The 15,830-nt window shown below is 42.9% G+C and overlaps 1 protein-coding gene across 4 annotated transcripts in view; it reads left to right on the top strand.

Moving 5' to 3' along the window:
• Window positions 1–15,830, top strand: part of phldb2b (pleckstrin homology-like domain, family B, member 2b) — a 52,100-nt gene that overhangs the window by 17,027 nt on the left and 19,243 nt on the right. For 3 of the 4 annotated variants that reach the window (XM_030079442.1, XM_030079445.1, XM_030079444.1), the window contains exons 6-9: window positions 6,373–6,492; window positions 9,070–9,254; window positions 9,907–11,124; window positions 14,715–15,080. In XM_030079442.1, the coding sequence (XP_029935302.1) occupies window positions 6,373–6,492; window positions 9,070–9,254; window positions 9,907–11,124; window positions 14,715–15,080 (1,889 nt within the window). Of the gene's footprint in view, window positions 1–363; window positions 529–6,372; window positions 6,493–9,069; window positions 9,255–9,906; window positions 11,125–14,714; window positions 15,081–15,830 lie in introns of those variants that run through there. The other variant, XM_030079446.1, reaches the window with a different exon arrangement.

The raw sequence follows: 15,830 nt of genomic DNA, 5'->3' as shown, positions 1-15,830 counted from the left end.
TGGTGGGGGGCGTCCACCAAATACCTCACCGTCTAATAGTCTTTGAACCTACCAACTACAAACAGGGGAGGTGACTTTTAACGCGGTTGGTGTAGGCTATTCGTTTTAATACTTTCCAGTCAAGACATCTTTGAGTTCATTGAGACTGGGATCCTTTTAACTGTGAGCAGGGTTACTGTCTTTTTCGTAACAGTCTTTGATTTATTTTGGTCTTGCAAAAAGTTAGTCGTCACCCCTTTTTTAAAAAATCAGTTGGTGCAGTCCTGGCTTCAGTCTCGTGCATGGTAAATCAGTGAACTTCGAGACGGAGTCCGTCAAGACGAGCTGGGAGGCAACCGGCCGACTGAGGAGGGAGGAAAACAACACCAGAGAGAGCTCCCGGCAAGAGTATACACCTTTTTTCACTTCTCCCTGTTAGAAATAGTTTATCTGAGCTAATGTCATGGTAGTTTTCCAGACGTAAATAAGGAAGAAAATGTGTCTCCCCGGCCGTTATACAGCTATTCACTGAATGGGATTCGATAAAAGGTAACGGATGTTTTAGTGGTTCAGTGACATTCCTTAAATCTCAGTTGTAGTTTTGTCTTCATTTCTGTCACAGATACGTGGTTTCCTTTACAATTTGTGTGTTACAAATTTTCTACAGCTCACGGATAACTAGTGTCTTGTGTACGGATGCAGTTGAGTGTGAATGCCAGTGTCTGAGCTGGTATGCGCTCTCTCTGTGGTGGCTGTAATGATGCCGTGCTTGGTTCAGCTTCCCGGTGGTCAAGCCCACTTTTTTTAAGGTTTATGGACATTTCTATTTTCAAATCAGCTTCACATACTGTTTGAACAGGCTGGATATTGTTCTCTTATCGCAGTCAATGCCACCACCACCACCACCTTTATCACCCGAAATTGATTAGTTTCAGTGCTTTGTGTTTGACGCAAATGTATCTAAGTCACCTTTGCGTCATAACTGCCAACCAGTATGCTTGGGCAAACAGCATTTGTTCATCAGCTGACTTTAATTATTTTGCTTAATAAGATGGTGTTTGGCTCTGTGACATTGGAAGCTACTGTAAAACACCCAAAAACCTCACACATGTGGCCGCTTAACCTGTAAATATTAATACACAAAGCGGATATTACCGACTTAATAGCAAATCACTGTTGAGCTGCTGTTTAATTATTAGGGCCATATTGCACGATGGAAGAATAGCAATTATGCATGTCATTTTTACCAGTTAAAAATGAAACATTTATGAAACATATGGCCTCTATTTTTCATGCAATGATTTGTTGCCATTGTCTCATACAAAGCAATAAACCACTGACACAGTGCTCGTCTAACAGCATCTTTTAGGGTTCATAAAATCACTGTGAAGCACAACCTCATATGGTTCATTGCTTCATCCTCTTGGAGACTGTCATCAGCACTTCCACTGCAGTGCAAAGTAAGCCATGGTGTAAATTAAATTTCTGATTTATGGCCAGAGTTTGGAAATCACGAGTTTCTGGGTGTAGCCTGTTGTCTGCACTGTTTGATGGATATGATCTTGCTGTGTGCATACCTTGAGGTCTAAATTAAACCTAGTAGCCAAGTTCACAGACCATTGTGAAAGCATGTGACAAAGAGAAATAGCCCATGGTTACAAAGACAGGCTCTGTGGTTAGGCTACCTGACACCTGAAAACAAAACCTGGTCCTTTGTTCTTCATGGTATTGTGTTCACAAGTCTCTGCCAGCCTCTTCCAGGGGTAAAGAAATTTGGATTAGGGTAAGAAATGCACCCTTTTCTTGGTAGGCTACTGTTTTTGTCTTTCCACATATCTGTGTATCTGCCTTTCTATCTGTGTTTCATACTTGTATTACCTGGTAATTGATAGCTTTAGAAGTTGTTAATAGTTTATACATGTGGTTGACTCATTTTGCAGTCTTCCAGTAGAGGGATGGATGGGTGGATGGATGCTTTGTGGTTGAGATTTGAGATGATTCACTGCTGGTTTCCCATAAAAAGTTGGGTCACAACTCCAGTGTATGTTTGTGTGCTTGTTTATGTGAGTGAAAGAGGCAGATAGAGCAAAATAGCTTATCTGTACTCTGAATGACTGATACGCCATTTCCCTGAGAAAAAACAGTTTGTTGTTATATGATGTTATTGCTGGACCCTGATGGCCCAGAGAGGGTTAATTTGTGGTTTAGTGGCCAATTTACACTTCACTGGGATGTGTGTGCACCATTTCATGTATGGCAACATTAAGGCAACATTCAATGACATGCACATTGTAGAATAGCAACATAGCCAGAACTCTAGCACAGCAAGAACCTCTTTGGCATATCTGCTTTTATTAGATAGTGACAGTAGCCTAGAGAGAGAACAGGAAAAGCAGGGGAAAGAGAGGGGATAACATGCAGTAAAGGGCTTTGATTCAAACCCAGACTGCTGCGCTAAAGACTTAAACTCGATAAGTGGTACACACTCTACCAGGTGAGCTACTGGTCCTCTACAGTAAGAACATTTTGATGGCAGCCAGATTCCTGATTCAGTTTAAGCCATTTTCATGAAATAAATCAGGAATCTTTGTATTCCAGCTCCTCTGGGGAAGTTTTGCTGCTATGCACACTAAACGCCTGACCAGTGATAGGTAACCAGTTTTGATGTTGGATCTTTGTAATTGGTTTATTTTTCATTCAAACGTAATGGTTCCAATTTGGCAGTTCCTCTACTTGTGTTAACCAAATAGAGAAACAGTTTTGAGTTTCCCCTCCCATAACATTGTGGTGAGAGTGTAGTTTGGGTCACTTAGATCTGTATGGGGAGAGAAATTGACTCCAGACGTGATATGGCTCCTACATCTGGGCCCTCAAAGACTCTGAGGTCAGACTTTGTAGATGGCAAACTTTAAATTAGCCTATAAATTTATATACAGACTAATTTGGTTGAGTTTTGTTGTTGCTGAAGAGGGCATGAACATATGTGGACATGTGTCGGGGTCCATGTGTCAACGTGGGAGGCTAAACTCTAAATTTGCTAATAAATTGGCAAATAGACATGAGATATGAACTTTTTTGTTGTTGGGGGTAGGCCTATGTGTTTATTTCTGTGTATATGCGTGGGGGAAGAGAAATGTGTTTTGTGTATTTTTCTGTAAAGCCCTTTGAGACAAATTTGTATTTGTGATTCTGGGCTATACAAATAAATAAAATTGAAATTGTGTAAGTTATTGTTGACAGCAAACTTAAAATTAGCTTGTTTATGAGGTAAGATTCGAGTCTTTGGGTATGATGTAAGGGAGTGTGTTCCTTTTCATTTTTATTAGAAGTTCCCATTTAGGTATATATGAGGCTAGCGAATTATCTCACAAGCAGAATGATTCAAAGAGGGATGGACAAAGAGAAGGGGTGAACCTTGAGGTTGCTTTCCATTTGGACGGATTATTTCTTTATTCCTCTATTTGTCTATTTCACTCCATCACACACAGCAGATTCTCCGCTTGTGTTTGTGGCAGGGATGAAAAGGAGGGAAGCCAAGGATTAGCTTGTAGTTATTTGTTAGCTAAGGAGTTGAGAGGAAATTAGAAAAGGAGGGAGGAGTGGCCGGGGGGATGTGAGCAAATAACAACGGCACACTTTGCTCTCCACTTTTGTGGCACATGGCGAGACTGTTGAGGGTAGGAAATTAGATTTTTACAAGAGTGGGCTGCTGGTAGAGTGTGTGTGTGTGTGTGTGTGTGTGTGTGTGTGTGTGTGTGTGTGTGTGTGTGTGTGTGTGTGTGTGTGTGTGTGTGTGTGTGTGTGTGTGTGTTGAAGAGCGGGTGTGTTTGCTGTCATGCTAAATACCGAAAGGTGCTGTGAGTCATTAGGCAGACGCTGCTACACACACAGATACACACGGCATGCGCTCCATTTTGAAAACATACACATTACTCATGTCTAGCAGTGAAAAACACATATTATTAGATGTTGCTCACACAAGCATACATGGACACCTCTGGCTCACACACTGACACACTATAATGTTTTGATCTGTCATGATGCCACTTCCTCACAGTGTGTGCACAAACCTACGAGATAGTGTTTACATGAGTGTGTGTTTGAGAAGTTCGTGGTCCAGCTGTGTAGACTAAACATTTCTTACTATGTTTTGTGTGTGTCTCTGTGTGTGTGTGTGTGTGTGTGTGTGTGTGTGTGTGTGTGTGTGTGTGTGTGTGTGTGTGTGTGTGTGTGTGTGTGAGTGAGTGTGTGTGGTAGTTCCACCTCAGCACTATGCTTAAAATCTCCTCCTAGCTTTTAGTCCTGAGAAAAAACGGCTTTGAAGTTTAAAAAAAAAAGCCGAAAGTGGTTCAGCTGGATACACACACACACACACAGACTCAGTGTCTAGACAGACATGACCTCTGTGTTTGTTAAATGCTATCTAACCAGTTCATTCATAACACACTGAGCCAGTTTCACTGATGAAACTTATTCATAAATATGTTTTTTTCAGTGGCGATTTTAACAAACCTGGACATTTTATTGTAACACATCCCAGCCTCGCGTCTTAGAGAGAGTTAAAGGAAAATGGGTTCTGACATTTTTCCATTCTGTCTTTTTCCATTCGCTCGCTCTCTTTATCCCTCTCTCCCCTGAGTGGTTGCGTCTGACTTCACGTCCAAGGAATCTGTTGTAACTGTAATGGAGCTATTAAGGAGATGCTTTTTTGTGTTTTACATTCACTAATGTTGTGGAGCTTTACTGTAATGCTAATCTGAACTCCCCCGGGCCCCAGGGACTGTGTGTGTGTGTGTGTGTGTGTGTGTGTGTGTGTGTGTGTGTGTGTGTGTGTGTGAAAACACCAAGATGTTTTTCAGCTAGTGTTGTGATTCTCACTCTCTGTCCACCCCTCTCTCTTTCAAAGTGTGCATCAGCATAATTCTGCTTTTCATCTCACTTCTTCTGTCTCATTTTTTCTGCATCAGGTCTTGTGTGTGTGTGTGTGTGTGTGTGTGTGTGTGTCAGCATCACACTCTCTCTCCCTTTCTTTTTGAGGTATTTGGACAGCTGTGGCTGCCTGTGTGTATTACAGAGGTTGTGACCCTGACATCTTGTTTAATTCCTGGCCCTCTCAGCCTAATTGATGGCCAGAGCAAACACTGTGGTCTGGAATGGCTGAGTATGTGAGTGTGTGAGTGTGTATGTCTTACTGTGGGTAAATATCCAGGCTCATGCAAACGTGAAGCTGTACTTATATTTGAGTCATCATAAATTACGCGTGAATGTGTATACAACATATGGCCAGCCATCATGTAGTTACTGTGTTTATATCCTCTACAAGAATCCTTCCTCTGGCGTGTGTGTGTGTGTGTGTGTGTGTGTTTGGCTGAGTGATTTGTCAAGTGAGGAACACCTGCAAGCCTTACAGTTGTGAAGGATTTGCATTCTGTACATAAAACCAAAGACTAGTAGCCTGGAGGGGATACTGTGTGATTCCTGTGTGTCTGTCCATGTGTCTGTGTGCAGCTCATCTGACATACCACTGGGCCTATCAGCCTAATATTTTCTGTGCACAGTCATTGATAGATAGGTATACTTTATTGATCCCAGACTGGGAAATTCACAATTGGTCTATGATCAAGGACCTCTCGTGGTTGTGATGATTCAAAGCCTTTGAAAGACATGTTTTACTCCGCATTTGAGTGCTAAGTAATCAGCTGTTTGTTTGTTTTTTGCCTAAGTCTGACCACCTGAGAACAGGAGATACGCCTTGTGAAGATCTGCATTCTACTGAGTGGACTCTCCTAGTTAATATATATTTTGATGAGATGTCAAATACTTCAAATTCCAGTCAGACTTGGATTGAAAGATTGGTAGAGAGTGTTATATAGGTCTAAACAGTGAATGCCATAAATTGTAGGACTGCAAGTCTAATTCAGTATACTTTTGTGTGAGTGACAGCTTACGTTCCATGACTTGTGATATGTCAAAACTGACAATATCCATCTTGTTTCTGTGAGAGCTATCTATGTGTTGGTGGATGACATGGATTGGTGGAGCACAGTGTGTGGAAATATCACAACCGAGTACATCAAAAAGGTTGAAATTAGTTAAACTTTGATGGCATGCATGTGAAAGTCATCCATTAATAGACTTCATCAACCAGTGCAAAGAAATTGCATCTAAAGGTTTTTAAGAAATGCCTGTTAGAATGTAGGTGGTTTTAAGACACTTTGGTCCATGACTTTGACAAACACCAAATGGTCTGTGTAAATGTCATCTGATGCAAATGCTGAGAATCACTCGGAAACTCTTTTTGACACAGGACTAAGAGTATGTGCACATGTATTGATCTATTTAACCATCTGTCTCAGTTAAATCACTTATTTTTATGTGTTTGTTTTTCTCCAGGTTACTCACTGTGTCTGGGTAAGTCCTATTTTTTCCGCTTCAACCATCCTGAGGAGGCCAGCAGAATGAAGAGCATGCTGCCACAAAAGAGCCCCGTGTCCCCACTAGCCTACAGTACAGGTACACACACACATATACACACACACACACACACACACACACAAACACACACACACTGACAGGCAGACACCACACTGGGCTAATGAACCCTCTCTATGACCCCTGAACTGGATTCGATCCCAGGCTGTTTTTCTCTTTTCCCCCTCTCCACCTCCATTCATCTTCATCCCCTCCTCCTCCTCCCCTTTATCTGTCTGCTCTTTGCTCCTCCTATCACCTTCATTTCTTCACTACTTGCTCCCTGATGTTATTCCAGTGCTGTCTGTCTCAAAACCTTTTGCCCCTAACTGCTGATATGGATGTCAGGCTAAAGTTATAGGTAGATATGACTCAAACAGATGTGTGACATTGGCAAGTTGGTAGTAAGTGTCTAAGTGTGTGTGTGAGTGTGTGTGTGTCAGAAGGGGTAGACATGTATAATTTTAAAGTGAGGGGTTTTGTTTTCGCTCCCTCATATATCTTTGTTAAACACACACTCTCACTGACACACACTTATTCACACTTAAATTCGAAGCGTATTGGAATGTTTTTGTCATCTGGTGCCGCTATGTCACCATGGTGATGCGGCTGGATTCTGCTGTCTCCTCTGTGATTGATCGGGTTGTGGGCTCCAGGTGTGTGTGTGCCATATATCAGTGAGTTCCTTGCTCTTTAAACTCCTAGACGGCAGGAATTCACTGGTCCCTCTCTGTCTCTTTCTCATGTTTTCTTAGAGATGTCATACCTCGCTCTCTCTCACTCTTACTCATACACACACCAAAATGTTGAGTGCGAAGTCCCTATCTTTATCCCACAGATTGACAAATCTGTGTGATAGCATACACTTGACACACACACACACACACACACACTCAGATAGAGACACTACAGGGAAAAAGCTCCACATACAGTGAGTCTAGCTGAGCATAGAACAGAATAGAAGAGTGCTGATACAAGCCAGACCTCAAGCATAAATCTGCCCATGTATGGACACAAACACCCTGTGTGTCTGTGTGTGTGTGTGTGTGTGTGTGTGTGTGTGTGTGTGTGTGTGTGTGTGTGTGTGTGTGTGTGTGTGTGTGTGTGTGTGTGTGTGTGTGTGTGTGCGTGCGTGCGTGCGTGTGTTCCTCATCTCATGATGTCTGCCCCATTTCTCTCCGCCATGTAAGGTTTGATGTTCCCTCACACATTACTCAGTTGGTAACACAAGAAAACCCTCTTTAATGTGCACATTGTTACAAACAGTAGCTGCTCGTGCAGTAGCTTTGCACTCAGTTCAAGTGTGCACACATTAAATGCTGCCACTCCTACCTAGATGTTTTTTTAGCACATCTTGGCATGAGTACAAGGAATGTACACATTTGTATATCTGTCTCAGGCATAGCCACATGTGTCAGTTTTATGGTTCTATGTGTGTTGGTAGTTAAATGCTGGGTGGTCTACATTGTAGCAGCACTTTTTCCACATAAACCTAGTGATAAGTAAAAAACCTGGATCACTTTCTCTCGTATTGCTTTCACCTACCCATGTACACCTTTCCATGTATTTTTATGGCTGGGATGATGATAATGGTATTTTTGGAGGGCTCTTTTGGAAGACTGCTCAGGAAGGCGGGACTAAAGCTGTCAATCTAAATTCATCAAGACCTTAACAGTTTCCTCACTGCTTAGTTGAATGTTAAGTAATGATGAGAAGCAGAAAATGGTTTAGGTTAGTATTGCTTAGTTAAATTTAGTTCTAGAAAGTTAAATCTGAATTTCTCCAGGCTTGGAAAAAAAAGACCCCTCATTGTTGCAGTCTTTTTAAATACAAGGCTTTGGGCAGGGTGGGGGGCCTCTTGAGGCAATTCTAGAGTTTTCTGTGGTCTTTTTCATTTCCCAAAATCCCAAACTAGGGAACTTGACTCAAGTTAGACTTAAACTACCACATGTGTGTTTGTTTTGGATCAGAAGGATGGTTTTGTGCAATTGTGTGTGTACGTGCATGCCATTTGCGTGTGTGTGTGTGTGTGTGAGAGAGAGCGCATTGGCTCCTATTCTGGGTGATTCACTGCCAGCTGAGGATTGTTTGGGTTGGGTTTGTTCTGCCAAGGGCTCCATCTATGAATAGCTTCAGCTTCAGGTACAGACCAAACCCAAATTTTCTCCTTCCCCTCTCACTCTCATTTTGTCCTATTCACCCATTCTTACTCTTCCTCCTCTACCATATTCTTTTCCTGTTGCTGATCTCTTGACCATTTTAGGTTTTCCACAAATGAATTAATGAAAATGCTTGGTTGCTTCCATTATTTTTAATGGTTTAAGAGTGTTTATCTCCCTCCTTCCCATGTCCAGTGTTGTCTTGTTTTTCATTTTAATTGTGGCCCATTTGACTAAATTTTCTCATTTGGTCTGTCTCACTGCTGTATTCATTTATTACCACTTTAATTTCTCTCAATATGTCCATTCCCCTCCATACTCTGCCTTCCCTTTCTCCTGTCGTCTACATCTCCCTCTCCTGTTTCTCTTTCTCTTGCCCATGAATGTTCCCCTGTATTTCTGTCTCCTGCTCTCCATATGTATTCCTTTCCACTGTGCCTCTCTCTCTAAACCCTTCCAGACTACTTGAAGTTCAGCAGTGACTACAGCCATGCAGTGGTGGGTGGAGCCAGCAGCACGAGGGGCATGCGATCAGCCTCCGAGCTCCGGGATTTGATGGACACCTTGCAGCGCAAGAAGATCGCCCTGGAGAACAGCCTGAAAGCCAATGGGGATGCTAACCCCTCCTACTTCAGCATGACACAGGTCAGGCATCATTCAACTTATTGTTTAGCTCTGATACAAGGTGTGTTGTCCTGGTTTCTGTTTTTGCAGGCCATTCCTCATTGGAGTAAAACAGTGTTAACCGGTGTCTACTAATTACCTGAGTTTCCATTGCAGAGTCAAACATAACTAAGCAGGGCTCACCCATTATCCTGGTTTACACTACTAACGGGACTCAGGGTTTACTCATTAGTCAAGTTTCCATTACAGAGAACAAACAGGACTAACTACCCCTGAGCTCTGCCTTTATAAATTCAGTTTTTATTCACTTCTTAAATCATACTTTAAACACCATAATTTTTACCACTGTCTTTTCATTATGCCTACTTTTAAATCTTTTGTTGTTGTTGTTTTTATTTTACAGTGTATGACCTTTTTACACTATTTTCACATTTCTCTGCCTGTTACATATTTTCTACCATTTTTGTTGTTATATGTCTTTGTTAAAGTATGTTTTTAACTTGAGTTTCATAAATTGTTTATATGTTGTATTAGATATGTTTGCTTCAGTGACTTTATGTATTTATGTATGTAGTTATTTTTAAATTCACTCAATATTGAAGTATTGGTATATTAGAACTTTTCCATAGGTGATTATTTTTCTTGATCTTCCTTTCTCTTTTTATATCCTCAGTCTCCTCCCTCCACACCTATAACATCTTCTGCCTCCTCCTCGTCATCCTATCAGGAGCAGGCGAGACGTTTATATGGCTCTGATCGCCCACCCTTGTCTATCAAATCCACTGCCCCTCCCTCTCCATCCCGACGCTCTGACCCCTCCTCATCTCTGATGTCCCGCTCCTCTGCCAGCCGCAACCAGGACAGCTCCCTCCTCGGCATCAGTGATGGCCGGCGACCACACAACCAGGGCTCCTCTCCTTTACTGTTCTCATGGAATGGGGGTGGGTCTTCAAATTCTGTTGCTGGTAGCGACAGCTTCCTCCTCTCTCCTCCTCCCACCTCCTACTCTTCATCCCGTACGCCATCATCAGGAGGTGCGGCCAGCATGCCCTCAAGCCCCCGTCTTGGACGGCGTAGCTATGGCAACCAAGAGTCATCACCCAGCAGCCGAACCAGGAAGTACTCAGCAGGCTCGGCGAGTGGGATGCTTGGAGGGGGGCACAGCCGCTCACTGCCACGCCTATGCCCTTCCCCCTCTCCCCGTGACAACACCAGACTAGTGACCTTGACAACACTGCCTCCACGAAGGTCTGATGTCATTGGGGGTTACAAACTCAGTAAAGACCATTACAACAGCATCAGCTGTAGCCAAAATGCCGGTCCAGACCTCAGTCACAGCTCGAGCCAGCAGGCCTCCAGCAGGAGTCAAACCCAGAGCACAACACAGGGAGAAGGGGTCCTGTCCATTTCCCTCTCCTCTCCTAAGATCCTCACCTCTACCACTGCCTCCACCTCTGCCCCTCCTGATGTGACCATCCCATCTAGGGCAGGGGGCTCCTCTTCCCCTCGCGTGGCCAAAAAACTCAGCTTGACCTCCACCAGCTCTGTGGGCTCCCTCAGCTCCACGGGCTCCAGCCCTCCAGAGCCGGAGAAGCCGGCCAGCCGTATAGTCTCCACAGAGGGGGAACGGCGTGGGGTGGGCCAGGAGCTCAGCAGTGCAATAGGCTTTGGACTTGGAGAGAGGAGGTCTTCCTTTGGCAAGGGGGGCTTGGAGCCTGGCCTGGGGCTGGGGGAGAGGAGGCAGTCATTTGGCAAAGCGGGGGTGACCCCACCAGGGGGCTTCAGGGAAAGAAGGGGGAGTATCAGCTCGCTGAGTGGGAAGGAGGAACTGACCGACTACCACCAACGGCAAAGAGATGAGAGGCTCCGCGAGCAGGAGGTGGAGAGACTGGTGAGTTTTTTGTGTGTGTTTGCATGTGTATGTGTTGTGACATGTTTGTTTGTCTGTCTTTAAATGCAGGTCATTATATTTTTATATGAACACAACATCTATCATTTGTAATGGGAGGTAACTGTTATTTTGTGTTTTTCTTTTATTGTTGCTGATAATGTCATTTTATACACACAAACATGCACACGCACGCACACACACACACACACACACACACACACACACACACACACACTTAACACAAGGAGATGGAGTGAGAGCAGGAATGCCTGCCTTCACTCTAACCTCCTCCTTGTCCTCCCAAACATATTCTCTCTGGGAGATTAACACACATATACACGAAGGGAAGTTCACCACCAGGCAGATGCCTCTGGCAGCTTGCCCATACTAACAGGGCTATTCTTACCCTTTCACTCTGGCTGTGTGCGTGTGTGTGTGTTTGTGTCAGTCATCTGGAGGTCCGCCCAGTGTGGTTCAGACCACTGAAGAGCCACAGAACACATCAGTCAGATGTGGAGCAGAGAAACCAAGCAGATTAGAGAGCAGAGCTGTAGTGTAGCAGGTGGAAAAACACACAGATGCCCGCACACACACATGCTCAACATATAATGAGACTTGGACCCGTAATCTCTGTCCTTTTCTCTTTCTTAGCCTTTGACTTTCACATAGCCACAGTCTGACACATGTAAAGTGAACTTTACCAGTTCTCAGCCAGACATTTGGTGTCCATTTCACTGTAAAAAAGTAGTTTATGGTACAACCTAAACTGCCCTCAGCAAACTACAAAGTGATGTTCAGAATGCTTGGACTGTATATGTGAACATGTTGACATCTTTTGGACTTGCCCATGTCTGATTTTAGAGCCAACTTACACCCACCCAGCAATACTGAGATTAATGCTGATCTAAATTAAGCCTTCCACAAAGTTCTGATTCAAGCAGACTTAATTATATTTGATTTTAGCTGCGTGCAGAGCTTTCATTTCTCCAATGAGTTTTCCCAGTTCTGTCCAAATTGCAGATGAATTTGTGGTTTGTGGTTGACCCATTCAACATCAGTGATTTTTCAGTTCTGGGCCAGAACTTAGAATTGGGCCTGGGTCTATTCCTGGTATAATTAGTACTCATATGTTTTGATGTGGTTTAATTTAAAAACAGATATTCTCAGTTCAGGCCTTGTGATGAAAGTGAGAATCTTCCTCTGTAGTGTGAATCCAACAGTAATGTAAACTTCCACAGAATTAGTCAGCAAATTCTTTGTTTCTTTCAAGAGTCTGACTAATATTTAACAGCTGAGCTGCTTTTATAAGAACGTTTGGGCTGTGCAGTGTGAGCTATTGGCATCTCTAGTTCAAACTCCTGAATGCTTTAGCCTGAAGAGTTGATGGAACGCTTGTCTTGATTATCTTAAGTTAGTCTGCCCTCTAGCGGTTATACAGATGAATGGTATTCTTTGTATCTTAAGATGTTTGTACAAGTCTGTATGTCCACTGTCTGTGATGTTTATTTTCATCTCTGACACTTGGTGCCATTATGCATCCAGATACTCTCAGAAAAATATACTGACTGACTGTCTTGATTTTTCTCTATACTGATATAGTAAGTTTAGGCTCGTGTGTCATGTGCCCCTCAGCATAACGATGCAAATAAATTTTTTGATGACCTCTGAGTATCACCCATTCAGCATTTGGAAAGAACAGCAGTTTTCTGACAAAACTAGAATGAAGGGAACAAAGGCTAAACTGAAAAGAAAAGATCAATGTAATGTTTACCACAGATTATAAAAAAGAGCGGATAATGAGAGAAGACACAGGGGAGAAGAGGTGATAAGAAAGTAATATCTAACCTCACTCTATGGAAATATTTTACAGGCACTTACAAAAAAAACTTGATTTCTATGTAATGAAACATGCCACTTAAAATGTGCAAAGAAAGGGAGAGAAAGAGCACAGTGTAAACCTCTGTGCTCCTATATTAGTCCACCATGAGTCAGCTTGCCAAAGCTACAGGTCATATTTCTCCGGTTGTTTCCGCTCTTCTTCCAGATAATCTCTCTTATCTCTTCTCTTTTGTCTCTGACTCTCTCCATCCTCTCGTTCTGTAGTTGCTGTCTTTAATGATCTCTCTCTCTCTCTCTCTCTCTCTCTCTCTCTCTCTCTCTCTCTCTCTCTCTCTCTCTCTCTCTCTCTCCCTCTCTCCCTCTCTCCCTCTCTCCCTCTCTCCCTCTCACACTCTCACTCTCTCACTAGTTGACAGCTGGTCACTCTAACAGCTCTAAATAGGCTTGTGGCTATCAGAACAGGACAAGGTGACAAGCTGATACAGGCTTGTTTTGCTACTACGGCTCCTGGTCTATATAATATACTATTAAAGGGCTGTGTATGTTAGTTTGTGTGTTAAAACCTGCATGCATATAGGCCTTTTTACATTCTTAATAATTCTCCACTCTCCTTTTTTATGTGCTCTGAGTTTATAGACTTTTTTGTCTTGCCAACTAGTTCTGGTACCATCTAAGAGCAACATTCCCTGGAAAACCTCTTGCCATAATGCCAATTTGACACACAGCCACATACTCATTCCTGTATGTGGACATGTCTTGTTCCCATACACACTTCCGATCACAGTTGACAGTTGTCCATCTCATTAGCACTCTCTCTCTCTTTCCCTCTCTCTCTCATCTCATCTCTGTCCTTCCTGCTTTTTTAAACCCCCTCCTTCTCTCTCATTCCCATGCCTTTCCCTCTCTAATATTACTCACGCAGGCTTGCTGTGTGGTTTATATGTCTCTCACTCCGTCTAGAAAGATTATAGCTGAACCTATAGGGGAGTATTTTGGCACTTTGCAGCCTCCATACTGCAATCTCTGTAGTTTGTGTTGTTAGGGCAGGAAGAATCGTGGCAAGCAGAGTGAATTCTCCTTGTGGGGTTTTCCAGTAAGGATAAAACATATATTTCCAAGATGTCACAGATTCTGTAGGCAATGAAGACCATTTGGAAGGATTTTTGATGTTACTGAGTGTATGTCAAAATAAACAAGGACATTCTAACCAGCGGAAGTGACTACTGCAATGCTCCCCCAGGTAATCTGAGCAATGGAAACTATTGCCTTGTTTTGCCGTTTGGTTCAGCTGCTGCGCTTCTTCCCGTCTGATATGGAATTTAATAGAAAGTTTTTATTATTATTATTATTATTATTATTATTATTATTTTTGTTATAGCTTTTCAGATTAATTTGACCAGTTTAAAAACACATATGAATACAAAAATTTCCAGGATAGAGTGGAAAAGTTTCATATAAGGTGTTGTGTATAGCTTTCTTCTGACTTGGGGTTAAAATGTATTTTAACTTGAATACACCTCAAACCAACATTTTGTTTGAGTTCTATCTGACTTATTTGACTGTGCAATATATTATGCTATTCATGGAACACAGCCAGCCCCTTGTGGCATCATGGGGCATTTTGGCTGCAGCAAAAATCGGCATTTTGTCCCTTACAGTGTCAGTGCTATTGAATGACATAGGATTACATTTGTAAGTGCTGTAACTTTTGTGTATTTTGGTGTGCTTGTGTGTGTGTGTTTTCATCACAGGAGCGTCAGCGGCTGGAGACCATCTTGTCTCTGTGTTCAGAGCTGGGCCGGGCCGAGAAGGACACAGGTACAAGTCCTGGCTCCGCTGTGGCCGACCTCCAAAAGATCAATCGGGAACTTGAGAAACTCCAGGTAAACGACGATGATGATGCACCAGAGTCTGTCTTCTCAGACTCTTCAACCATAAATGGAACAAATGGACATATCACTTCTGCCGGATCGGAAAATGGTTACGGTTATGACAGTGACCTCCAGGTACGACGGAGGCGCTGCAGCGGTCACCGTGACAACAGGGCAGAGTCACCTGCCATCAGTCTTCGAGGCTCCGCCCCCTCACCTTCTCCACATGCACAGAGGATCACTGAGGTATAAAAAATAGGGAGCTTACTTCCTGGAATGTCAGAATCAGAAATACTGTGTTGATCCCCAAGGGGAAATTCAGTATCACTGTTGTGCAACCATACAGCATTTCTTTTGATGTCAAAGCTTTATCTGTCATAAAATTTCAGGTAAATACATAGGGCTCAGAATTCAAGTTACTTTACAAAATACAATTAATGTACCTAAATTTATACCTTACACAAACACATACTGTATACACTCAAAGGTCTTGTCCAGAGCACTTTTAATGGATGGGAGTGTATGGTGAAGTGTAGAGTAGGCAGCTCGTCACCTATCTTCATGTTAACAAGACCTTTAGACAGATTTATCGAAGCTTAATCAGGCTTAAAGTGGGAAGTGTTATGCTCTTACCTTTTCTGGAAGAGAGGAGAGTGACAAGCATCACTCCTGTCAATACTTGAAGTGCAACTACACACACACACATCTTAGTGCACAGATGCACACACAGGTGGGAGATATTTACAGGCCACTTATTAAATTAGAGCAGGCCAAGAGCGACCATCTCAAATTGACAACTGGTGTTTGTGTGTGTATGTGTGTGCACACACGCGTTTGTTTGGGTGCGTGTGTGTGTGTGTGTGTGTGTGTGTGTGTGCGCGCGTGCATGTCTGTGCATGTGTGTTTGCACTTGACCTCTTTTATTAATAGCTAAACAAACTTGTTTGTAATGAAATGCATAAATTTTCCACTCTTGTGAGGAGTACGATTTTTCAC

Source organism: Myripristis murdjan, chromosome 20 (genome assembly GCF_902150065.1).
Source record: "Myripristis murdjan chromosome 20, fMyrMur1.1, whole genome shotgun sequence".
In the NCBI taxonomy this organism is placed as follows: domain Eukaryota; kingdom Metazoa; phylum Chordata; class Actinopteri; order Holocentriformes; family Holocentridae; genus Myripristis; species Myripristis murdjan.
Note: the sequence above shows the minus strand (reverse complement) of the source record. Positions and strands in the feature narration are given on the sequence as shown.